Source organism: Protopterus annectens, chromosome 7.part0, assembly GCF_019279795.1.
Source record: "Protopterus annectens isolate FY-2018-M chromosome 7.part0, PAN1.0, whole genome shotgun sequence".
NCBI lineage: Eukaryota > Metazoa > Chordata > Ceratodontiformes > Protopteridae > Protopterus > Protopterus annectens.
The window spans coordinates 1,998,729,939-1,998,755,465 of NC_056739.1; the positions used below are offsets into that span (position 1 = coordinate 1,998,729,939).

A 25,527-nucleotide genomic window follows, 5' to 3' on the forward strand; every position below is an offset into this window, starting at 1 on the left:
ATAAACGACTACAGGACTGCTTTCGCTTTTAAAAGTGAAAACTGTAGCAAGCCACTTGCTACAAGTTATACTACCAAGAAGTACTGCAGTGCTTTAATACTACAGTCCTTACCAAAAAAGCAGTATCAAATTTGACTTCTGTGTTAGCAATGAGAAATGTCTGCACACAATTTAATACAAGGCACTACACTTTTAATCCCATTGATACTGTCTAAAATTATTTCTCTTTAGAAAAAAAATGAAAATCAAGTGGTTTATTTCCTAGTTATGTACAATACCTACTAAAGTGTCCATCTTTCCAGCAGCAAATTGTGTCGTCTGACTGACTGGTGGTTCATGTGCATTAACTTTCCTGTTTCTGCATCAAGTTCCAAAGAATTAAAGTGACTAAGGACCAGCAGCAGGAAATATAAATGGCTGGGATGAAAAAGATCCAGAAGAATTGCATTTGTGTATAGCATCTGCAACTCAAGAACTCTGTAACAAAAGGAGGCATAAATATAAGCAAACTTTCTTTTCCATGAAAGAGACATGGCCCTGGAGGTTTCCTATGCCATTATATTTATTTTCATGATAATTCTTTCCAGTTCTTTCTACAGCTTTACATATGACATGAGCGAGATATAAGAATCTGTAGTTTCCAGGGTCTGTAGATGGCCCGCCTTTGTGTAGAGTGATGAAGGTTGCTGAACTCCATAAGTGAGGTGTGAAGTCTTTTGGAGGCTATGGTTAAATAGTGTTTCATGCTACTTAGAAGGCAGTCTGGTATATTGTCAGGGCCCATTTATGTAGTATTCATGGCCTTAGACAGGGTAAAAGGACCTCCTCCCTTATGATAGCCAGGGGAGTTATATTTGATGGTATTTCCTGAGAAGAGGCTGGGGAGAGAGAGGGGTAAAGTTAGAACTGAACTTGTCTGCCAGTAGATTTGCTATATCTTCTGATTCAGTACAGATGGCTCTGTTAACAATGAGCTGTGCACACAGTTGGGTATTACCTTTGAGGTGGAGGACATAGCTAAAGAATGCCTTGTGTCTTCTGGTTATTCTTGGCCTGGGAGGCCAAATTACCTAAAATTTGGCTTTGATACACTTTATTTGTCCACTGAGTTGTCTGTTTAGTTTGATGAGAGTGCTTTTACCTTGACGGGTGCTACAACTCTTATTTTTTGCCATTATTTTTCTCATTCTGTTATATAACCTACTGATGTGATTTACCCAGGGAGGCTTGGTTTTTGAGTTAGTTCTGTACTTATTTCTGGTGGGTACACCTGGCTCTATGCAGCTAATAACATGCTTGTACAGGGTTCCTGTGAACAGTTCCAAATAGGCAACAGTTTTCTTTGGGTTTAGAGAGCTTGAAATTTTGCCAGGTTATCACTTAATAATAGGAAGTTAGTCTTAGAGTAGTTTTTGAACATTCCACGGTTAGTTGGGTTTCTAGGTTTTATTTTTTTACTTCAAAGGAGAACATTTTGTGGTCTGGCCTTACCAGAGAGGACATTACACTAGGAGGGTGCATACTGCTCTCCTGTATTAGTCAGGACCAGATCCAGTATGTCTGTACCCCTGGTTGGCTTACTGACCCAACGGGTTTGTGTTTACAAAATTCAGGAACCTCTGTACCTGCACCTTTGGTATTGTATATGACTCCATGTTAATAGTGGTTTAATTAAACTCACCCATGAATATGATATTGGGTTGGATGGTGAGTGTTTCCAGTAAGCTTAAATACATGTTTTGGGTTTCCTGGGTCATACAGGGGGTTGTATAGCTTGCAAGGAAGTGGTATGGGATTTTGCCTATGGTGACTTGAACATGGAGAAGCTCAAGTGCATGTCCTGTTGACCAGCCTTGAGATATGTTTGTTTTTTATGTAAATCGAGACACCGCCACCCTTTGTCCCTGCCTGTGTAGTAGCTGTTGTAAATGTGTGGAAGACATTTGTAGCCTTGCCCGAGCATGTTTGATCCTTTCCAAATTGGAGGCATCTGATATGACAGTCTAAATGGCTTGAACTATTACCAAGGACATTCTTTCCCCAATTGTCTCCACTTCTCCAGTTCTCTTATGACTGGGAAAGAAAGTAAATCAACATAGCAAATAACATCTGTGTGCTGACCCCATTGTGCTCAAAACATTTACTGGGTATTACTTAAATGTAACATTGCCAACAGTGCCCACTGCTATAAGTTCCAAACGTATTACAACCTCTCAGGGCTAGACCTAAACTTGGGCATCTAAGTTTAAAAGGATATAATGGAGTGTATAATGCCTGAGAGGAGGTAAGCTATGCTTGGATGGGATTTACCACCAGTTCCAGCAATGAAATCTGCTGGGATGGTGTAAACAGGAATATGGACAAAATGACAAAGGTACAGGTAAAGGTAGATAAGGACAGCATCTGATTTAGGTTGGGTCAGGTTCAGGCACCTAGGCAGCAAGACATTTGCCTGTGGTACATTTTGTCGGGGACCCATGGCTGAAGTGACATTCAACTGCAGAGAAATATTATTGTTATGAATTCCCTGTGGGTAAAGAGAAGAATGTGATGTCATGCCTACAACTTCAATAACCAAATGCACAAGGGGAGAAATACTGTCCATGGTCCCCAGGGCAACATGAGACAGCAGGCAGTATGCAGTCATCATCAGCAGGCTGGCCAGTGGGCATGTCAGTGGCAGTAAAAATGCAATGCACAATGGGCAGTGCCTTTATAACTGGTGTGTGTAGACCACTACTCCCCTTCACAGTGTCTAAAGAATATTACCTAAAATGCATACCAGAGCATAAATGTGACTCCAGTAGAATTCAAAATTTCCTCCATGCTGCAGCACACTTCGACATGTTGTAGTTACATAAGCATGTGCTGTATTATGTGCACAGCACTCATTCCTTTTTCTGCCCCCATGCACTTTTTTATTACAGCTGTGAGCACAGCAGTGTGTGCTTCTCTCTGTCCACAGGGAATTCCCAATAGTGATATTTCCCTGCAGCTGAATGTTATTTCAGCTCAGGGTCCCCAACCAAATATACAACAGGCAAATGTTAACTGCCTAGGTGCCTGAACCTGACCTCCACTATTCAATAATGCAGTTCACTGCACTGTCATTTTAATACAGTGTTTATATATTCATGTACAGTGCATAAAAAGCCTCTATGTTGGATTATTAATGGGGACAAGTGTCCTGGATCAGGACTGGGTGTGGTGGCTCACCTTTGTGTGTATTAAAGAACCTGCCATGTTTACAGCAAAACTAGAAAGCTGTGTGTATCTGAAAGACTCAGATCAACTCTTTTCTTCATTTAAGTGTAGTACAGAATAAGTTTGCTAACACTTTACTATGGAGTGTCACTCAGCACACTACTGTGCTCTCCACTGTATAACATTATTGCCATGAATGGTACCACCCCAGTCTATAAATGTGAAATGCCACTGCATATAAGACGTCTTCCAGTTATGTCTAGTCCATGCAGCTTTATATTAAAGTAGACATTTTCTTTTACTGAGGTACTATGGTTTATTTCAGTGAATGCAGTTTTTACGGCAAATAAGCTACTTACCTTTTCTCCTTTCTCTCCATTCATGCCACAGTTACCTTTTGCACCTCGATCACCCTGCAACAACAGAAGTAAAGAAGCAGAGATTATTAGCTTTGCTGCTCTGAAGCAAAAAGAAAAGTCATAATTTAGAGACCCACAGTACATGTTTTAACCTCATGCACCATGCACCCCTACATAAAAGCAGATCCATTAGCAACTTCCTCAAACAAAACTAGCATGTGAAGTATGAATCAATGAAAATATATATTTAATTGGTATTTAAATTCATTGTAGTCAGTTCTAGTATTACATCCCAGAGTAGTATCAATGCCTATTAAATAATTCTCCATAACTAAATACTTCTCAATTAAATTCCCACATTTCAGTCAAGCCTTTTAGTGAACCACAAACTGCATGTGAAAATCATAGATTTGTTGAGCATGACAACATTAAATCAGTCAATTTTTTAGTGAAGCAACAAACACTGTGCTGAAATTGTGTTTTTGTTAAACAAAAATTGTTTAAGAATACCTACTGACAATACATACATACATACTTACATACATATAACAGATACAAAATGGGAAATTAAACTTCTGTAGAAGAAAAACGTCTACCTGGAATTCCCACAGAACATAAATGAGTTCTCACAGTTACAGGGAATTTCAATAGATGCTGCATTTATCTGTAATTCATAAGTCAGGACCATGATAGCTCATCAATAAAACAAAGGATCGACAACACACCTGCCAAATTTGAGGTCATTCAAGTTCTGTTTAATTTAAGGTAAACACTTGGTTTTGGGCATACTAATGCACTTAAAGCATATATTCCATCCATCCATCCTCAACCCCTTTTCCCATTTTGTACATGAGGTCAGGGTGTCACTTCAGCAGTGACAATCATCTCGAGCCAAGGTTTACACCACTGGGTGACTAGCCCTGCTAGGGTAGTTCACTCATAGCACTCACTCACACCCACACTCTCACCTATGGCCAATTTAGAGTGCCCAACCCACCTACTGCATGTCTTGGGAATGTGGGAGGAAATTGGAGTACCCAGAAGAAACCCATGTGACCATGGGGGAGCATGCAGACTCCACACAGAAGGCACCCCGGCCAAGAATTGAACCAGAGAACTTCTTGCTGTGAGGCAACAACGTAAACTGCTGCACCACCATGGTGGGCACCTTTTATCAAGGTAGCAGATAATTAGAAAAATCAGCAGTTCAGCAGTTATCCTCTGCTTGATGCTGGCTGGAAGAAGCAGCTACAAACTACATCTACATTTTTTATTAACAGTGTGATTTGTGGGATTTATTTATAAAATGTGTAGTAGATAAACATATTCACCATATCCAGCTTAGCAATGACTCAACAGCTAGTTTTATTTCACTGGATAAGGTGGACTCAAGGCAAGCAAAGCCACAGCAAAGAAATAAAAAGCAAGGAAGGCATGTGAACTTTAAAACAAAACCAAAGTTAGAAGGAGGAGAAGGAGAGGTGGTTAGAAACATAAAAGCAATAAAGAAGCTGCATGGTTTACTGTTCTCTCAACTAATAAATGCACACATATGCTGCTCTGATATTTATCATTTGAACAATTTATTTTTCAGTGTAAATTGTGCAAATGATTTAATCTCCTTGTTGAAATAAAACAATACCTAGGGCTAACACTGTGGAATATGTTTTATGATAACTGTGTTATGTCATCTAATAACCTTGAGAAACCTTTAAGTTAAAATGCTGTAGAAAAATTCTAGTAATAAGACTGAATAATGGCCACAGAATGGATCTAAGTTTAAAAAAAAGAAGCTTTAATGACCTGATCTTTAGAGACACAACTTAGAGGACAGGTGGTAGGGATGTCTTGGGGTATGTGTGGCGGGGACAGGGGAGTGAAGTTTTCACAGAATCTGTCAGCTAACAAGTTAGCAATGTCCACAAGCTTGGTATATGTGGTATCATTAACTACCAGTTCAGCACACATCTGGGCGTTTCCTTTTAGGTTACAGATGCAAATAAGGAATGCCTTATGGTTGTCCTTAGTTGAGGAAGCTAATTTGGATTCATACTTAGCTTTGGAGGACTTCACAAGAAGTCATATTTGCTGGTTTAAGCTGAGGAGGGAGTGTTTCCAGTTTAGGGCTCACACCCTCTTACTCTTAGACAGCAATTTCTTCCTCTTATTGTAAAGCCTGTTAATGGCAGTTGCACATCAGACAGGTTTGCTCTTCCTTGAGGAGCTTTTTTGGTCCTATCAAGTATGGCCGAGTCAATGCAGTTGTTCAGGTATTGGTATAAAGCAGTTGTGTAGAACTTGGCATAGTTGCCAATTACATCTGAGGGGGGAGTTGCAGTGAAGCTATTTATACCATCTTGTAAGATGTTATAATCTGCTTTGGCGAAGTTTTTTAATTTAGTTGGTGCTAGGGGGCGGTGTTCAGGTGTGATAGTTACTTCAAATGAGACTGATTTGTGGTCAGATCTCACCAGGGAAGACCTCACAGTGGGGGTGCTACAGTGGTCCCCCATATTGGTAAGCACCAGATCCGGGATGTTGGCACCCCTTGTGGGAGTGTCAATTAGCTCGTCCAGGGCATTGCAGTTCATGAAGTCGAGGGACCTGTGGGCAAGTGTGTTTGCGCATGAGTATTTTCCACATTCAATAGAAGGGTAGTTAAAGTTACCCAAAACCATGGTGTTCGGATGTATCTTCATACACTCAAGTAGATCCAAATAGACAGAGTGGGTGTCCTGATTGATGCACGGGGTCCTGTAGCTGACAATGACTTGAAAAGGTGTCCTACCAACAGTTAATTGTACCTGAAGTATCTCCAGGGAATCATGCTGTCTAACCAGTCTGGAGATTTGTTTATCTTTAATGAATATTAATACACTGCCTCCTTTAGATTTACTTTCAGTTTGTGGTCTGAACATGTGGAAGGAGGTGTAGCCCAATATGGCAGGGGTGCTCTCCACAGCCTTGAACCAGGTGTCCATGACTGTACAAATGTTTATGTCATCCAAGGTGAGGACTGCTTCCAGTGAATGCAGTTTCATGGTAAGACTCCTAGTACTTAGCAGCCAAACCTTGAGGTTGTTTTTGGACGGAATTCTTACATCAGGAATTTTGTCCTTGAGGCACTGCCTAAAAAGACACTATGGGGGTGTCAATATCCTTAATCAGTAGCCAAAATCCCAGGGGTGACAGATGAAGACTATCTCTGGCAAAGCATCGAGGTCTGTCAAACATGTCATCCCAGGCTGACAAATAATGTATCCCCTTGGAATGACACCAGAAATTAAGCCAATTACTGAAGTCAGTAATTTTCTGTTTGTATTGAGGCATCATCCTAGGTGAAATTAAAATACTGCTTAAGGCTAGGGACATACCAGCCTGAGACACATAGTCTGAGAGCTCAATTATGTCTCTCTTCATATACTCCAGACAGGTATGTCTCAAGTCGTTCACACCAACATGGACAGTGATGGAGTCATAACAGTACCTATTGTTGACAGACTTGAGTGCATGTGTGATATGGCGGATCCTAGCACCTAACAGACAGCTGACCATGACCTTCTCCTTACCCAGACTGGTAAGAGGGACATCAATGTGTCTCACGATGGAATCACCTATAACTGATATGTTTGGTTTTGTGTTTTGCCTTAAGGGCTTGACAGGGAAGACACTGGTATGGGAGCTATTATGTGAACTGTGTTCTGCAGAGGAAGTATTATGTGTAGCATGCTTGTGTTTGTGAGGTCTTTGGTGTTCAGGTATGTTTCTGGTGAGGACCTCTACATATGTAGGTATGTGTGATGTGGGTTTGGGTGGAGTAGGAGGTTAGGTGTGCATGCTGAAGACCCACTCATTGTCATATGTACTGACTGGTGTGTGAGAGAGCATGGATTCAAGGTTCTTAATATAGTTGCATCTCTCACATTGAGTTTGTGTGGTCTAGGAGAAGAGGGTTGCCAGTGAACATGAGGCAGTTACAATACTGTTTCAGGATGCCCATGTCAACCAAGCTGCCTGGAGAAACTATGGGAAATTGTACATCCACAGTGTTAGGTAAATCTACATGGTCAGGAAGAGAGGTCACACTTAGGAATGGCTAGTGGGTGACAGGTGTGTTGGTACCTCTGAGGCTAGGCTTGCTGTTCTACGTGACAGTAGAGCTGAGCTGCAAAAAACCTCTGGAGGACCACAAGCAAAGTGCTAAGGGAAAATTTAACAAGCAAAACATTTGCTACTATAACCACCAAAGGTAACTACTGCTACAAGGCAGTGCATGATGGTGTGCTACATGAAAGCAAGAGCAGACACGGGGCTTATATAAAACAAGAAATAACCCTTTTAACTCAAACTAGCCAATAAGGATGCACTCTCTGAGTGCTAGTCCAATCACCCTTGATTAGATGGGACCCAGACAGCACTCTCCTCCCACAAGGGTGTAGAAAGGCCTTCTCTAACAAAGATGGCTTGAATTAGATGCTCAGAAGTTACAAAACAGACCCAGAAACAGCAAGCCTGGAACTGGGATATGTTACAGCTGAACTAGTACAGTATGCAGTAAAATGTGGCCAAAAAACAGTTCCAACAATTCAAACAACAGTAGAATGCAAATACAAATTAAGAGTGCAATATAAGAACAGAAACAGGCACTTAATAGTTAGCTGGAAGCAACGGATGCCTCATATCTTTCAGTACCTCAAAGAGCTGGTTTTACTGCTTAAGTGATACAAGACAGTCTAGATTTCATAGGTTCATAGGTAGGTACTAGGCTATCTGCCCGAGGACATTTATAAGCCTTGCCAGAGTGTGTCGGCTTTCAATGCCCCATTGATTAATTAACTGATCCTCTGTCAAGCAGAGCCAATGAAGTGATCCCAGGGGTGTATTTTCTGTTACCCATCCACTCGTCAAAGTTTCTCTTGAAGAGTGTTAGTGAGGGGCTCTGCCTGATGTAATTTGGAATTTTGTTCCAAAGCATGGGGAGTCTCTGTGACAGGAATATATCCCTCCAGCATGTTCTATTTATTGTTGTGGCGAGGTTTAGCTCACTATAGCGCGTGGCTCACAGTGACTTGGATTTCTTTAGGTGGAGCATGTCCATCAATTCTGAGTTGGACATGGCTTTGTAAGTCAGGCAGAGATCACCTCTGAGTAAGTGATATGCCACTGAGTACAGCCAGAGTTTTTTCAGTCGGGCTGCATAGGACATATGTTTGAGGCCAGTAATCCTCTTGGTGAGGTACTCTTGTGGTCTTTCCAGTGTTGGAAGTGTCTTGTGAGGTACATCCCAAATGAGACATTGTACTCTATGATGGGTCTAATGAGTGACGAGTAGAGGGGCACTATAACCTCTATTTCTAGATGCGAACCCTTTAGTAATTAGATGGGCCACATAGAAGGCTTTCCTAACTACTCTGGCAATACGATTGTCAAAGGAGAGATTACTATCTACCTGGGTCCCCAGATCTCTTATTACCTCTTCTGTATTAAGGGGGCTGCCACCTATGTGATAATTTGTGGGTGTTTTGTTTTTCCCAAACGGAATGACTACGAATTTTTTGGCATTTAGCTTGAGGCCATGACTTTGACACCAGGTGTCCGTCTCAGTAAATCCCTTTTGGAGGATGACCCGTGTCAGCCAGAGAGTCAATTATGGTTCCCAGTTTGCAGTAATTGGTGAACCTGGTTAGCCATAGTCCTCCTGTGTTTGCCTGTACTTCTGAGAATTATATGTCAAACAGTAGGGGTCCCAGGACCGAGCCTTGTGGGACACCAATTGTGACTGGTTGAGAGTCGGACCTGGAGCCCACTATTCTTACCATGTGAGTTCTGTCTGTAAGCCAGTTGGCAACCCATCTCGTGATGTAGGGGTTTATGTTCAAGCTGGTGAGCTTTTCTGTAATACCCAAGTGGGGAATGGTGTCGAAGGCCTTGGCGAGGTCAAGGTAGGCTATGTGAACCACCTTTCCCTCGTCTATGGCCTGGGTGACTGTCTCAAAGAAGTCAACCAGGTTTAGTATGCATGATCTGCCCTTAACAAAGCCGAACTGGGTCAGGTCAAGTGTTTGGAGGTTCCCAATGTCTTTGTTAATGAGTTCCATGATGATGCACTCCATAGCCTTGCAGACCAGGCTAGTCAGGCTTATGGGGCGATAGTTACCAGGGTCAGTTGTGGCCCCTCCATTATGGAGAGGAATACCACTGCTGTGCACCATTCTATGGGCATGTAGCCTGTGGAGAGGCTGAGGCTGAACAGCATGTTTAGGTAGGGGGTTAGTTCATTCTGTAATTCATGCAAGATGCAGCCTGAGACACCATCTGGTCCCACTAATGCTTTGTTTTTGGCTTTTGAAAGGGCTGTTTTCACCTGTGCTTCTGTGATTTCTGGGACACTACACTTTTCCAGTATTGTTGTGGGCCCTTTTGGAGGTGAGAGGGGGTGAAGTTTGCACTGAATCTATCTGCCAGGATGTTGGCAATATCAGTAGGTTCAGTATATTTTGTGCTATTTTGCACTAGTTCAGTACATATCTGTGAGTTGCCACTTAGAAACTTAACATAACTAAAGAAGACTTTGTGGTTGTCTTTTGAATCCTTGGCTATTTTTCTTTCGAAGTTAGCCTTGGATGACTTCATGAGGGACCTTAGTTTCTTACTCATACTGATCAGGGATGTCTTTCCATCTTGGGAATTGCTTTTTTTTTTTGAACTAGTTTCCTCCTTCTATTGTATAGCCTGTTTATTGCAGGGATCCACCAAACTGGCTTCCTTCTCTTAGAGCAGTGAGTCTTGGTTTTTCTAGGGATGGCACGATCCATGCATTGTTGTAGGTTCTCACAGAGTGCATTTGTAAAGGTTTCTACATCTTGGGCAGCATTATCCTTTAGCGTGGAGGCTGTGAAACTTACCACCTCTGTCTTAAGTATGGTGAAGTTTGCTTTAGAAAAGTTTTTTACTGTGGTTTCTTTAGTTGGGGGTTATGGTGGGGTGTGGACATCCAGAGTGATTAGTTTATGGTTTGATTTAACCAGTGACGGGTTGACCTCTGGTGTGGAACACCTGTCACCCATGTTGGTGATGACCAGGTCCAATATGTTTTCACCTCTGGTAGGGGAGTTTACCAGCTGATCCAGGGAGTTTGAGTTGAATTCCAAGAAGCGCTGGGCCTGGGAATTTGTACTCGAGTAGTTTTCCCAGTGAATGGTAGGGTAATTGAAATCGCCCAATATCAGGATGTTCGGTAGGACCTTCATGTTTTCCAGTTTCTCCAGAAAGGTGGAGTGGTGGTCCTGGATCATGGAGGGTGATCTGTAGCAGGCCACAGTTTGCATTGCAGATTTGCCCGATGTTAGTTGCACATGGATGATCTCAGAGGTATCATGCTGTGCCACTAACCTGGAGGTGTAGGTATCCTTGATGAATATGGATACACCCCCTCCTTTTGTGTTTCGGTCTGTGTTCTGTGGCCGAAACGTGTGGTATGAGTTGTAGCCCAGTAGTGTTGGGGTGCTCTCTGGAGCCTTGAACCAGGTATCAGTTACTGCACAGATGTCGACATTCTTCATAATGAGGAGTGCTTCGAGCGCGTGCATTTTGAGATTTAAACTCCTGGCATTGAGTAGCATAACCCTCAGTTTTTTGTTAATTGTGCTATTTATGGAGGTGGGTATGACTTTTGAGCCTTGCCTAAAAAAGGCACTATGAGGGCAGCAAGAGCCTTGGCCAGTATTCGAAAGCATAGGGGTGACAGGTGCAAGCCATCTCTTGCAAAGCAACTCGGCTTGTCAAGCATGTTGTTCCAGGCTGACAGACACTGGATCCCCTTTGATTGACACCAGAAGCTTAACCAATTGTTGAAATTGATAATTTTTTCTTCATACTGAGGTATCATTCTTGGTGAAGGCAGGATGCTACTCAGGGTCAGGGTCATACCAGCCTGTGCTGCATGATCAGAGAGCTCTTCCATATCTCTTTTCATGTAGTCCAGGGAGGTACGTCTCAGGTCATTCACACCAACATGAACAATGACAGAGTCATATTTGTACTTGTTCTGGAGTGACCTGAGTGCTTGTGTTATGTGGTGGATTTTGGCTCCCGACAGGCAGCTAACAGTAACCTTCTGCTTGTCCAGCCTAGTGAGTGGGACGTCAGTGTGCCTGACTATAGAGTCACCTATTACTAGTGTGTTAGGTATGTTATTTCGCCTTAAGGGCTGTGATTGTGCGGCACACTGATTTTGTGTTTTTTGGGAAGTGCAGGTTGTTTGGGTGCCTGCTTTGGAGGTCTCTGATGCTTTTGCAGGTTTTTATTTAGAGCCTCCAAGTATGACTTTGTGTATACATGTGTATTTTTTGCCAGTGCTGTTTTAGTAGGTCTGTGTGCGGCTGGAGGTGTGGTGCAAGTGTTAACCTTCTCCTCTTGACTGCCTGTTCCAGTCTTGGGTGGAGACAGCTTAGCTTCCAGTTTGGCTGTATAATTGCATCTGTCGCATATGTTAGTGTTTTGTGGTAGGAGGAGAGGGTTGTCTGTGTACATAAGGCAGTTGTAACATTGCCTCAGGATACCCAGATTCACCAGCTGGACTGGAGAGTGCACCTGAAGTTGCCCTTTGGTCATGCCTGAATAGTAGGGTGAGCTGCTTAGTCACTTGGTTGGTGAGGGGTGAATAAAGAGCCTTGCCCTGCTGGGCAATCAGTGTCAGGGTATATTAGTGCTTGCTATTAGGTCTGAGCAAGTGTTGGGCTATAAGATTCATTTTGAGTGCTTAGGTTGAGAGTTAGATTAGTTTCAAGGGAAAAATTGAAGAGGAGACTTAGTGGAGCCGGGAATAATTTAACCGTAGTTAAACGGCACTGCCTGTTGCGCAAAAGCAGTTTTTATAGTAGGGAAATGAAAGAGATAGAAATTAGCCCAAAATAGCCAATAAACTACTAACTTCTGGGCTGGAGCCACTCCTCCAGGGACAGATAGGTTGCTCAAAGCTCCCCTCTCTCATAGGTGAACAGAGAAACTTCCTTCTATCCAAGTAAGGTATGGGCAACTCAGAAACTAGTATCACAGCTTTGAATTCAGCACTAGCCTGAAAAATGGACTATACTAGCTTAGAAAGGCGGGAAACAAGGATTTTTTTTTTTTAAAAGATAAGGCAAAAACAGTAAAAAATACACTTAAAGCAGCTTTAAACGACTACAAACGATCAGAAAAGGCTATTGCACTTTAGTGTGTAGCCTACAATAGTTAAATTATTTAAACAAAAAACAACTTTTTAAAAGTGCAGGCAGTCAGATAAGTACAATATGTGAAAAAAGCAAGTTTTTAAATCACAATAATATCTGCGTTTAGGTGGAAAACAGTTAAGTACAGCAAGAAAGTACAGAAAACTGATACGTAATCACTCCAAAGTCTCTCTTCTAAGCTAGAAGGCTTGTATCAGTTTAAGGCTTTCTAGTGCTGCCCAGTAGGTTAGTCACAGGAAAGATGGGAAACAAGCGCAGCTGTGGTCTTTTAAACCAGAAAGTTGAAAGAGACGGACAAACTGTCCAAATGGTCAATAAACTACAATTTCTGGGCCAAGAACCTCTCCTCTCATGGTAGACAGGCTACCTTGTGCTTACCACTCCCACTGATAAGCTAGAGGGCTTTCTTCCAACACAGAAAGTCTTGCGGGGCTCAGAAGCTTACCAACAGTCCTGGATACAGCAACTCTGTATCTGGACTAGGCTAGTTACAGGAAAGGTGGAAAACAAGTGCAAGTGCGGCTTTTAAACCAGAACGTTGAAAGAGATGGAAATAAACTGCCCAAACGGCCAATAGCTACAATTTCTAGGCCAGGAACCACTCCTCTTGTGGTAGATGGGCTACCTAATGCTTACCACTCCCACTGATAAGCTAGAAGGCTTCCCTCCAACACAGAAAGGCTTGGGGGGCTCAGAAGCTTACAAAGAGCCCTGGATACAGCAAATCTGTACCTGGACTAGACTAGTTACAGGAAACGTGGGGAACAAGTACAAACGTAGGCTTTTAAACCAACAAGTTGAAAGAGATGGAAAACTGCCCAAATGGCCAAATAAACTACAATTTCTGGGCAAAAACTCACTCTTCCCGTGGAGGAAAGGCTACCTAGTGCTTACCACTCCCACTGATATGCTAGAAGGCTTCCCTCCAACACAGAAGGGCTTGGGGGGCTCAGAAGCTTACTAACAATCCTGGATACAGCAACTCTGTGACCAGACTAGGCTAGTTATAGGAAAGGCTGGAAACAGGCACAAGTGCGGCTTTCAAACCAGAAAGTTGAAGAAGATGGAAAAAAACTGCGCAAACAGCCAGTAGCTACAATTTCTGGGCTAGGGACCCCTCCTCTTGTGGTAGATGGGCTACCTGATGCTTACCACTCCCACTGATAAGCTAGAAGGCTTCCCTGCAACACGGAAAGGCTTGGGGGGCTCAGAAGCTTATAAAGAGTCCTGGATACAGCAAATCTGTACCTAGACTAGACTAGTAACAGGAAAGGCAGGAAACAAGTGCAAACACAGACCTTTAAATCAGAAGGTTGAAAGAGATGGAAAAGCTTCCCAAACAGCCAATAAAATATAATTTCTGGGCCAGAAACCACTCCTCCTGTGGTAGATAGGTTACCTAGTGATTACCACTCCCACTAATAAGCTAGAAGGCTTCTCTCCAACACAGAAGGGCTTTGGGGGGGGGGGGCAGAAGCTTACCAACAGTCCTGGATACAGCAAGTCTGTATCTGGACTTGAGTAGTTACAGGAAAGGCAGGAAACAAGTTTAGAATTTTTTTTTTTTTTTTTTTTACAGAAAAGCGGCTAAAACAGCAGTAAATACAATTCAAATTGTAGTGCAGGCCAGCACACCCAAGTGTGTAGCAACACTACAGCAAATATAGTTCAAATAAATGCAATTAAATTAACAAATGATTAAAAAGGAAGTGCAGAAAGCAGTAAATTATTAGGCTACTAACAAGCAGTAATAAGTGCAGAGTAAGAGCGACTGAACAGATAACAGCTCGCAGAAGAGCAACTAAGACAGTTACACTAAGAGAAGCTGAATAAAATACATATTTTTTTTTTGAGGGAGGGAACAGAGCAGGATTAAGATGCTACAGCGGTTGTCCTTCCCAAAGGCTCTCTTTGTACACAGTAGGAGTGCCTGAAATCAGAATATGATCTCACTGCACTCAGTTGAGTGAGAAAATGAGATGGGCACAGAAGGAGTATCCAAATACAAATCTACAAGAGAGGTGGGCAATTTCAAATCCACCAACATTAACACCAAATCAAGAACAGGGAGGGTGGGTGGAGAACTAACTGTAGAGAGACAGCCACAACTTCCGGTGAGTTAATAATCAGTGAAAAACACAAACACATAAATTAAATACAGTACTGCATGCAAAAGAGCAGATAAAAGTGTACTTAAATTCACTTATACGTCCAGCTGATTTCAGGTTGATGTTAGCTGGCCAAAACTCTGATATTAGGCAGAGATAACTCAAAATGTACCACTTATATAAGGCAAGAATGTCAGTGATGAGCTGAAACTACCCCCCACTGCTATCAATGGCTATACAGAAATTCTAAAAAGTACTCTGTAGAGAGACAGCCACAACTTACTGAATCTAGCCTATGCTAAAAAGTGTAGAGATATTTGAAATTTAAAATGAATTGGTAAAATGGCTCAGGGTACAGAGAGGTGCAGAAAATGAGAAACAAACCAAATTAAAAGCAAAACTGCACCAAACTTACACAGCCAAAAATGTTTATTAAATAAAACAAAACAATAAGCGCTTTCACGACTACTACTGTTGCTTCATCAGACAAAACAAACATCTGTACATCTAGTTTATATATCACATGTTAGCATTCAGCTGATGCTTGCATACAAATCAGATTTAACTCATAAAGACCTTAATAAATTTTAAAAAGCAACTATAAAATATGTCATGACGAAAATGCTATTATTCTCTGTAAAAATATATATACAATAGTCACTATTTATGCATTAAAGAGACAGCCACAACTTCAGTTGAGTTAATATTCAGTGAGAAACACAAATACATAAATTAAATACAGTACTACATGCAAAAGAGCAGATAAAAGTGTACTTAAATTCACTTATACGTCCAGCTGATTTCAGGTAGATGTTAGCTGGCTAAAGCTCTGATATTAAGCAGAGATAACTCAAAATGTACCACTTATATAAGGAAAGAATGTCAGTGATGAGCTGAAACTACCCCCACTGCTATCAATGGCTACACAGAAATTCTAAAAAGTACTCTGTAGAGAGACAGCCACAACTTACTGAATCTAGCCTATGCTAAAAGTGTAGAGGTATTTGAAATTTAAAATGAATTGGTAAAACGGCTCAGGGTACAGAGAGGTGCAGAAAATGAGAAACAAACCAAATTAAAAGCAAAACTGCACCAAAATTACATAGCCAAAAATGTTTATTAAATAAAACAAAACGTAAGCGCTTTCACAACTACTACTGTTGCTTCATCAGACAAAACAAACATCTGTACATCTAATTTATATATCACATGTTAGCATTCAGCTGATGCTTGCATACAAATCAGATTTAACTCATAAAGACCTTAATTCATTTTAAAAAGCAACTATAAAATATGTCATGACGAAAATGCTATTATTCTCTGCAAAAATATATATACAATAGTCACTATCTATGCATTAAAGAGACAGCCACAACTTCAGTTGAGTTAATATTAAGTGAAAAACACAAATAAATTAAATACAGTACTACATGCAAAAGAGCAGATAAAAGTGTACTTAAATTCACTTATACGTCCAGCTGATTTCAGGTAGATGTTAGCTGGCCAAGGCTCTGACATTAAGCAGAGATAACTCAAAATGTACCACTTATATAAGGCAAGAATGTCAGTGATGAGCTGAAACTACCCCCCACTGCTATCAATGGCTATACAGAAATTCTAAAAAGTACTCTGTAGAGAGACAGCCACAACTTACTGAATCTAGCCTATGCTAAAAAGTGTAGAGGTATTTGAAATTTAAAATGAATTGGTAAAACGGCTCAGGGAACAGAGAGTTGCAGAAAATGAGTAACAAACCAAATTAAAAGCAAAACTGCACCAAACTTACACAGCCAAAAATGTTTATTAAAACAAAACAAAAGCAAACCTAAGCACTTTCACGACTACTACTGTTGCTTCATCAGACAAAACAAACATCTGTACATCTAGTTTATATATCACATGTTAGCATTCAGCTGATGCTTGCATACAAATCAGATTTAACTCATAAAGACCTTAATTAATTTTAAAAAGCAACTATAAAATATGTCATGACTAAAATACTATTATTCTCTGTAAATATATATATATATATATATATATACAATAGTCACTATCTATGCATTAAAAATATAAATATATGTATACATATATAATATAAAAATATATATATGCTGTCCCCTTCTCTCAATGCTTGAGACGACGGGACTTCGGAAAAGGTTTCAAAAATGTTAAACCATTAAGACCAGGGTGTCTTTCAGCATTCAGTAAGAGAATCCATTTCTGCTCAATGCTTTCAGTGTGATTCTCTATATCACCCCCCCCCCGTATACTTGGATGTATTACTTGAATAACAAAAAACTTAAAAGTGTGCGTGCAGTCTGTTTGCTTTACATGATTGGCTAGGGCATTGCTTTCTTTACAATTATTAAAGGTGGCAGGAACTGAATTTACAATTCAGTTGTCAATATATACAACTTTTGACTGATTTTTTCTTGCCCATGGAAAGTGAACGTAAGGCGGATATCATTGCTATGGAAAAGAAAATTTCCATCTGTTTTTCAATAGACATTGCTACTGATAAAATAGATCAACTACAAGAGAACATTATTTTATATGAGAAAAGGCTGCAACAAACAAAACTCAAAAATTTACAACGGGATAAGAAAGACTTTGAAAATAATAATTTTTTCTCTTGGCCCAGGGAAGGGGTGAGACCAATGGCTCATGAAACTGTCAGTTCTAGGAATAACCAACCAGAAGTTGTTTCCTGCAATTCTAGTGACACACCCATTCAAGGAATGCTTGTATCCGAGCAGGCAACATCATTGGTGCCTTCTGACAATGCTGTTATGGGACTAACTCTGAATAAAGAACAAAATCCACCTAAAGACAAGTGTTTAAGTGAAGCTAGTACCAGTGAAGACTTAATGAGTGATTTATCAGCTACCTCACAGGCTCAACAACAAGAAGATACTAATGTGACCAACACTGTTTTTTTAGACAGCAACAAAATGGGAGGTTTTACACTGAAAAACCCATTACCCATCATGATGCGTTCGAGGAGCCTAACGAAGCAAGGCAAAGTCCAGAGGCAGCAGAGTTTGGAACGGAATGCCCAACAAATGAAGAGAAGGCGGGTTTGAACACAGGTTTGATTACAAACACTTCCTCACTAACTTTAAGTAAAGAACAGACTGAACTTTTAAATAAAGGCTTATCCTTTATTCCTGCCAAATGGGCAGATCAAGTTGAGATGCTTAGAGATCTTAGGTTATTAGGCAGGAATTTGTCTTTAAAAAATATCTTTTCAGATAACAGTGTACATATTAATGCTGACAATTCTCGCTACACTAGACCTAGTACTTTTGTTCTGGTTGTCCACCCTGGAATACAAACTTTTATTAATGTGTGTGAAACTGGTTTAAGGCAACTTTTTACACAGGAGACAAAAAGCAGTTTTTGCAACATGTCGAGATGCGAGAACAGGGCTTTGAATGAGTTAAAAAACATGCACTCTATTGAAATCAAGCAAGCAGATAAGGGTGAAGGTATAGTATTACTTGACAAGGATTTGTATTTAAATCAGATGAGAGTCCTATTACAAGATGTAAATACCTATCAATGCATTTCAAAAGCAGTTGTAAATGGAGTGATAGAAAAGGTATCCTTTTTGATTTTTGATCTGCTGATGACAAATCTGATAGATGAGAATTTATTTAAGTATTTCAGTACAAACAACCCTATTATCCCGAGGATCTATGGTCTACCTAAGATACATAAACATATCAGTGTTCCACCTAAGAGACCTATAGTCTCGAGTGCGGGATGGTGTACTGAACCATTATCTATTTTTGTGGGGGGCAACCTACATACATTATTAGATGGATGCCACACAATTCTTAGGGACAGAAAAGTGTTCCTTGAAAGATTGCAAACTAGAATAATGACAATTGACAGTAACTATATGCTTGTTACTATGGACATTGAATTGTTATTTACATCTATACCAAACACATGGGGCATTGATATGATCAGGGAATTTCTTACCCTAAATAAATGTTATGATAAAAAGAGGATTCAAGTTATTTGCAGTTTGATGCAGATTATACTGGAAAACAATGTTTTTGTTTTGGAAAATGAGTACTATCTCCAGAAGGGTGGCATGGCTATGGGCACTGCTTGTGCCAATAGCTACGCCAACCTAGCTTTGGTATGCTGGGAACAGCGCTTTCTTCTGTCAGAAGCTAATGCCTTTCTTGAACAGATTCTATGGTATGTCCAATTTGTAGACAACATTTTTTTGTTATGGAAAGGCAATGTAAAAGAACTTGAAATTTTCGTTAGTTATATGCAAACTACTACCGACGTCCTAAGATTTACTTATCAATGCTCAATGACTGAGATTAATTTTTTGGATGTGATGGTTAGGAAGTTGGATTTGAATGAACTTGATAGTAGCATATATAGGAAACCAACTAGGAAAAATGCTCTGCTGCATAAAACAAGCATGCATCCCAGGCACATTCCTAGAAATGTGATAAAGGGGCAAGTTTACAGGGTGCTTAGATTACATAATAATGATGGGGAAGCAAAAGTGGCACTCGAAACAATGAAACAAGAGTTTTTGGACAGGGGCTATTCGATGAAAGAAATTGAGACTACCATAGATGAGGCATGGGCACAAAGGGGTAGTAGATGTAGACCATATTTGAGAAATGCCCCACAGAGTGAAAATAGAGATGGCTCTGCTCCAGCCAATGCTAAGTTTAGAGTTGTTTTTCAATACTCTAGTGATGTGAATGAATATACCGCTATCATCAAAAGAAACTGGAATTTATTACAGGAGGTACCGGGACTAATGGAAAGGATTGGAAATATTTCTGTAACAAAGTGAGTGTAAGCAGATCAATCCATTCTATGCAGACTGGCACGTTTCCATGCAGACGGTGTTCTGCATGCCAGCACATTTACAACAACACAGTATTCACACATCCCCTGAGACAATTTACTATTATGAGCAAGAGTTATGCTGATTGTCAAACAACAAATGTATATTTTCCTTTTTGTCAGAAATATTTTGTATTTTATGTGGGCAAAACAAATAGAATGTTTAAAGATAGGATCCTTGAACATATTAGGAACATTAATAATTGTAAAGAAAGCAATGCCCTAGCCAATCATGTAAAGCAAACAGACTGCACGCACACTTTTAAGTTTTTTGTTATTCAAGTAATACATCCGAGTATATGGTGGGGGGTGATATAGAGAATCACACTGAAAGCATTGAGCAGAAATGGATTCTCTTACTGAATGCTGAAAGACACCCTGGTCTTAATGGTTTAACATCTTTGAAACCTTTTCTGAAGTCCCGTTGTCTCAAGCATTGAGAGAGGGGGACAGCATATATATATATATATATATATATATATATATATATATACATATATATATACATATATACATATTTTTTTTTATATTATATATGTATACATGTATTTATATTTTTTATGCATAGATAGTGACTATTGTATATATATTTTTACAGACAATAATAGTATTTTAGTTTTTTACGATATCCGCGGTGGTGCAGCGGTAGCGTTGTTGCCTCACAGCAAGAAGTTCTCCTGTTCGATTCTCAGCTAGAGTGTGGGGAGTGCCTTCTGTGTGGAGTCTGCATGTCCTCCCCGGGTCGAGTTGTGTTCCGAAAGACATGCGTGAATGGGCGTGCCTTCGTTGAAGGTTGGGCATCGTGCTGGCAACTCGGCATCGTGAAAATCTACTGCCAATCATTAGCGGACCAGAGTTCTGCTGTGGCAACCCCTAACCGGGAAAAGCCGAAAGACAAACAACAACAAGTCATGACATATTTTATAGTTGCTTTTTAAAATTAAGGTCTTTATAAGTTAAATCTGATTTGTATGCAAGCATCAGCTGACTGCTAAAGTGATATATAAACTAGATGTACAGATGTTTGTTTTGTCTGATGAAGCGACAGTATTAGTTGTGAAAGCGCTTATGTTTGCTTTTGGTTTGTTTTATTTAATACACATTTGTGTAAGTTTGGTGCAGTTTTGCATTTAATTTGGCTTGTATTTGAAATTTAAAGTGCTTAAAATCACAGTCACAACAGCAAAAAAAGGTATAAAGCAGCAATTCAGTAAAACAATGTTCGCAATGTAGTCAGGCTACTAACAAGCAATAATAAAAAATGTGGTTTAAATGCAACTGAACACTTTTAAGAACAGCAACAAAAGCAAAATAAAGTAGTAAAGTAGGAAAAGACACAGTATCAATACAGTAAAATACAGTAAAAGCAGCTGAAAATAGTGTAAATTTTTTTTTGTCAAGTAGAAGGGGAGAAAACAGAAGATAATTCAAGGTTAAGAGGCTAAGGGGGTGGGCCTTCCCAAATAATCTCACTGCACTACAGAATGAGTTGATGTGATGGGACTGGGAGGAGTGTCCAATAACAAATGTATAATAAGAGGCAGGCAAAGCAAAAGCCACTGAGTTATAAGAAGAGAACAACAATAGGCCGGGTGGGAGGGAAAATCAAATGGAGCCAGCAAGAGTAAGTGTTCAGAAGTAAGCCAGAGACCTGTCTCTGTTTTGGTGCAGAAAGACTTTGATGGTAGAAGTTGATTTGTTTTGTTACTATTTATTATTTATTTATTTATTTTACATTTGTTAACCGGGCTGGTCTAGCTGGATACATATCCGTTTTCAGTAGAGGCCCGAGGAGAAAAGCTCCAATACAAAATGGAAGTACATGTTTAAATTACAAAATTCAAAGTATAGTTACTACAAAGAGAATATAGATTACATATGCAGGAATGAAAAATTACATAGATGTTATATAAGACAAGGACAGACAAGAGGTTATACACAAAACATTGATTTTGTTATATTACTGGAAAATAGACTGAAATCGGAGAATCTTCCTAAATTGTTATAAGGAAAGAGAGATTTTAGAGATCTGCAATTAGGGAAATGGGCTAGGGATATGGGACTAGAAGGTATGAGATATGTAGTTAGTCAGGTTCACGACATGGGCATATCCATTGTGTGGAGAGATATTCTTTAAGGTTAAATTTGAACTGATTGAGCGAAGTAGTAAGTCTAAGGTTGTTTGGCAGGGAGTTCCACTGCTTGCCAATGGAATTGGCGTAGAGGGCATCCCCACCTAAGTTTTTTGCTTTAATAGTTAGGATCTGGATGCTGTTTGATGATCGGAGACTGTTGAGGTTAGTATATGGAGTCAGAATTCTGCACAGTGAGGGAGTTCTATCAGGATGGTTGATTATTTTATAAGCTTCGTAGTTGGCTAAGTTTGAGGAGATTTGGCAGTTCCAACCATCCAAGTTTCCTCAGGTTAAGGCAATGATGGGTTCGATAAGGGGAACCTGTAATAAATCTGGCAATGTGGTTGTAGGCAATAGAGAGCATGTTAAGTTCACGCTTTATTGAGAAAAGAGAGGATCGGGAAGCATAGAGGAGGGAAGAGAGGAGATGGAGTGGGCAATAGTTAATTTGGTAGTGGGAGTTAGGAAGTTTTTAATTCTGTACATAGATCCTAGTTTTTTGTTAACAGACTTTACTGTTTGGGTAATGTGTATGTCGAATTTGAGCTTATGATCAATAGTAACACCTAGCAGTTTGGTACTGGTGACAGGGGTTATGAGGGTCCCATTATTGGATTTAATATGGAAGGTTATGTTGTTAGTGTTTGGGAGTTCTTTACCTAGAGGTGAGAAGACGTTGGGGAAGAAAAGTAATAGTTTCGTTTTAGCTGGGTTAAGTAGGAGTTTTAAGTCAGTGAACCATTTTTCAACTAGTGAAAAACAATGTTGTGTGATCGTTTGGAGATTCGAGAGGGAGACGGCGGAGCAGATTAAGGTGGAGTCGCCGGCATATTGGATGCAGGTGGATTTAGGGACGACTGATTGAAGGTCATTTATGAAGATGGAAAACAGAAGTGGGCCCAGTATCGAGCCCTGAGGAACACCTATGGTATTAGGGAGCAGTCCTGATATTCTGTTTTGCCACAGGACAGCTTGTTGCCTACCAGTGAGGTAGGCATTGAACCAGTTTAGTGCTGGAGTGTCCAGACGTAGGGTTTCAAGGATGTTAAGAAGGAATTGATGATTGACCATATCGAATGCTTTTGATAGGTCCAGAAAGAGGGCAGAGGATATGAGTTTGTTATTACGATTGTTGTTGATTGAGTCAACAAAGGAAAGGAGGGCAGTAGTTGTACTATGGTGTGGGCGAAAACTGTGCTGGGCATTGGACAAGAGATGATTAGAGGTCAGATAGTGAAGAAGTTGTTTCTGGATGCATCTTTCCATGATTTTCGCTATCGGGGACAGGATGGCTATTGGTCTATAATTTGACGTTTCCAGGGAGGTACCTCCTTTGTGAAGCGGAATGATATAAGAAGTCTTCCAAATGGAGGGAATGTTCATCTCAGTTATAGTTCTATTGATAAGGATTGATATGGGGTAGGCTATTTCATCAGACGCAATTTGTAAGAATTCGGAAGGTGGTCATGGGCTAGGGTGGTTGGTTTGAGTTTTTTTAAGAGGGAGTGTACATAGGAGGAAGAGACTGGCTTTAAATTGAAGGGGGTAGGGGTGTCAAGATGCAGTTTCGCAGCAGGTGGGGAAGTGGAGGTAAGTTGACTGGCTAGGGTTTGGATAGTCTCAGTGAAGAAGGAGTTAAAGGTGTTGGCTACTTCTTCTTGGCCTTCTCTAACAATTTCTCGGGGTTGGGGTGGAAGTTTTGCCTGGGTGCAGAAGGTTGTTAAAACCTGCCCAGAATTTCTTTGGGTTGTTCTGGTGTTTTTGCTGGAGGTTGCAGAAGTATTGTTTTTTGTCTTGGGTAATGGCAGTTTTAGTGGCGTTTCTTAGTTGTTGAAATTTATAACGGTCTTGGGGGGTTTTTGTGGCTCTCCATTTATCCCAGGCTTGGTCACGGAGTTTGATTTTGGATTTAGTATCACTAGTTAGCCAAGGTGCTATGCGAGTTTTGGTTCTAATTTGTCTATGTGGGGCATGTGAGTCAAGTATCTTAAGGAATGTTACTACTGATTATAGTAAAGAAGGATTCAAAAGGGTTACAGATGATGGTTTTGGTTTTATATATTTAAAATGACTGCCCCTTAAGGTTTAATAGAGATACATGGCATCACTACACGGTTATCACAAAACTCATTACTGCTTTTTCACTACAAAGGATACTGATGTTTCCCATCCAAGACTCCTAAACCTTTTGAATTGGTACAGGCTGCACAATTATTTATAAATTCACTCAGTATCAATGACGTAGTGTCCAGAAGACAATTTTCTCTGAAAGCTGTAACACGTTATACTTGCTTACAAATCCAGAAGGTTTGCTAATAAGCTTAGAAATACATCTTAGTCCTCTACTTTCTGTTAGCCAACATGTGTGTGTGTGTGTGTGTGTGTGTGTGTGTATAAATACATACATACAGTATACACACACACACACACACACACACACACACACACACACACACACACACACACACACACACACACACACACATTTTTTTCTAGTACTTTTTCTGGACACGGACTTTTTGTTCATCAAGATCCTATGCTTATTCATTCACATTCCATGGACAGGAGCTGGTTTGGCAATGGAGAATCTGTCTGGGAGGAAGAAGAGAACTTGCATCTGTATTTATTCATTTTAATAAGTTCAATAAGTGTTTCTAGCCTTTAGTTTTGCTTTCATGTTTGAGTTTTATTAAAGTATGGTGTTTTAGCACATTAATTCTGGCACAGTCTTCTAAAGTAAGTTTCCAGAACGTACAGGCAAGTTCCATCAGCTGTATTTACTTTAGGACTTTGGAGAAGAACTCCTTGACTCTGCTTTATGTTAACATTTCATCAGCTTATTCATTTCCTGATGCTTCTGTTCAGGATTGCAGGTGAGCCACAGCCTATTCTAGGATAGAGCAGATGTAATGCAGACAACTATTTTGGAATGGCATGCCAGTCTATCACAGGATGGAAAGGCATGTACTCGTACACACACACACACACACACACACACACACACACACACACACACACACACACACACACAGTACACACACTCTTAAAGGTAAATGAGAGGAGTGCTAGCTCATATCTAAAAATGGCTTGGATGTGGAATAAATCAGGAAAGCCTAGCAAAATCACACATGTACATGTAGAATCTATACAGGTAGCACCTCAAGTGGGAAACAAACCAGAGGAGTGCCTGAAATGCATAACTGCATAATATGTAGCAGAAAATGTACAAGATAATGTCTTAGCTTGGATTACTGTAATAGGATTGTGGCTGAAAAAGACCCATGTAGTTAAGTCCACCTACCTCAAGAAATAAACCAAAATAAAAATCAAGGTACTGATGTAGCAATGCTCACCACAGGACCTTCAGGCCTATGAACATAAGAAATAAACCTGTTCACCATAGCTTCCAGTGAAAAACATTTCCATGTTCTGCTCATCATGCTAGAGCTTGGAGTGGTATCTTTGTTATCTAATACTCTGGAAAATGCGGATCATACATGACTTGCTCTCATTCCATCTTATTCATAAAGGCTAGCTGAAGACACTCAAGGGTACCCAAAATTAATTTTTTGTTGCCCCCCACTGTCTGCCATCAGTTGTG

The 25,527-nt window shown here is 40.3% G+C and overlaps 1 protein-coding gene across 3 annotated transcripts in view; it reads right to left on the reverse strand.

The window, feature by feature from the left end:
- LOC122807296 (collagen alpha-1(VII) chain-like) overlaps positions 1–25,527 on the reverse strand; it is a gene marked incomplete at its 5' end in the record, with an annotated part of 1,562,855 nt that overhangs the window by 296,029 nt on the left and 1,241,299 nt on the right. For all 3 annotated transcript variants that reach the window (XM_044078425.1, XM_044078422.1, XM_044078423.1), the window contains 1 exon segment: positions 3,564–3,617. In XM_044078425.1, the coding sequence (XP_043934360.1) occupies positions 3,564–3,617 (54 nt within the window).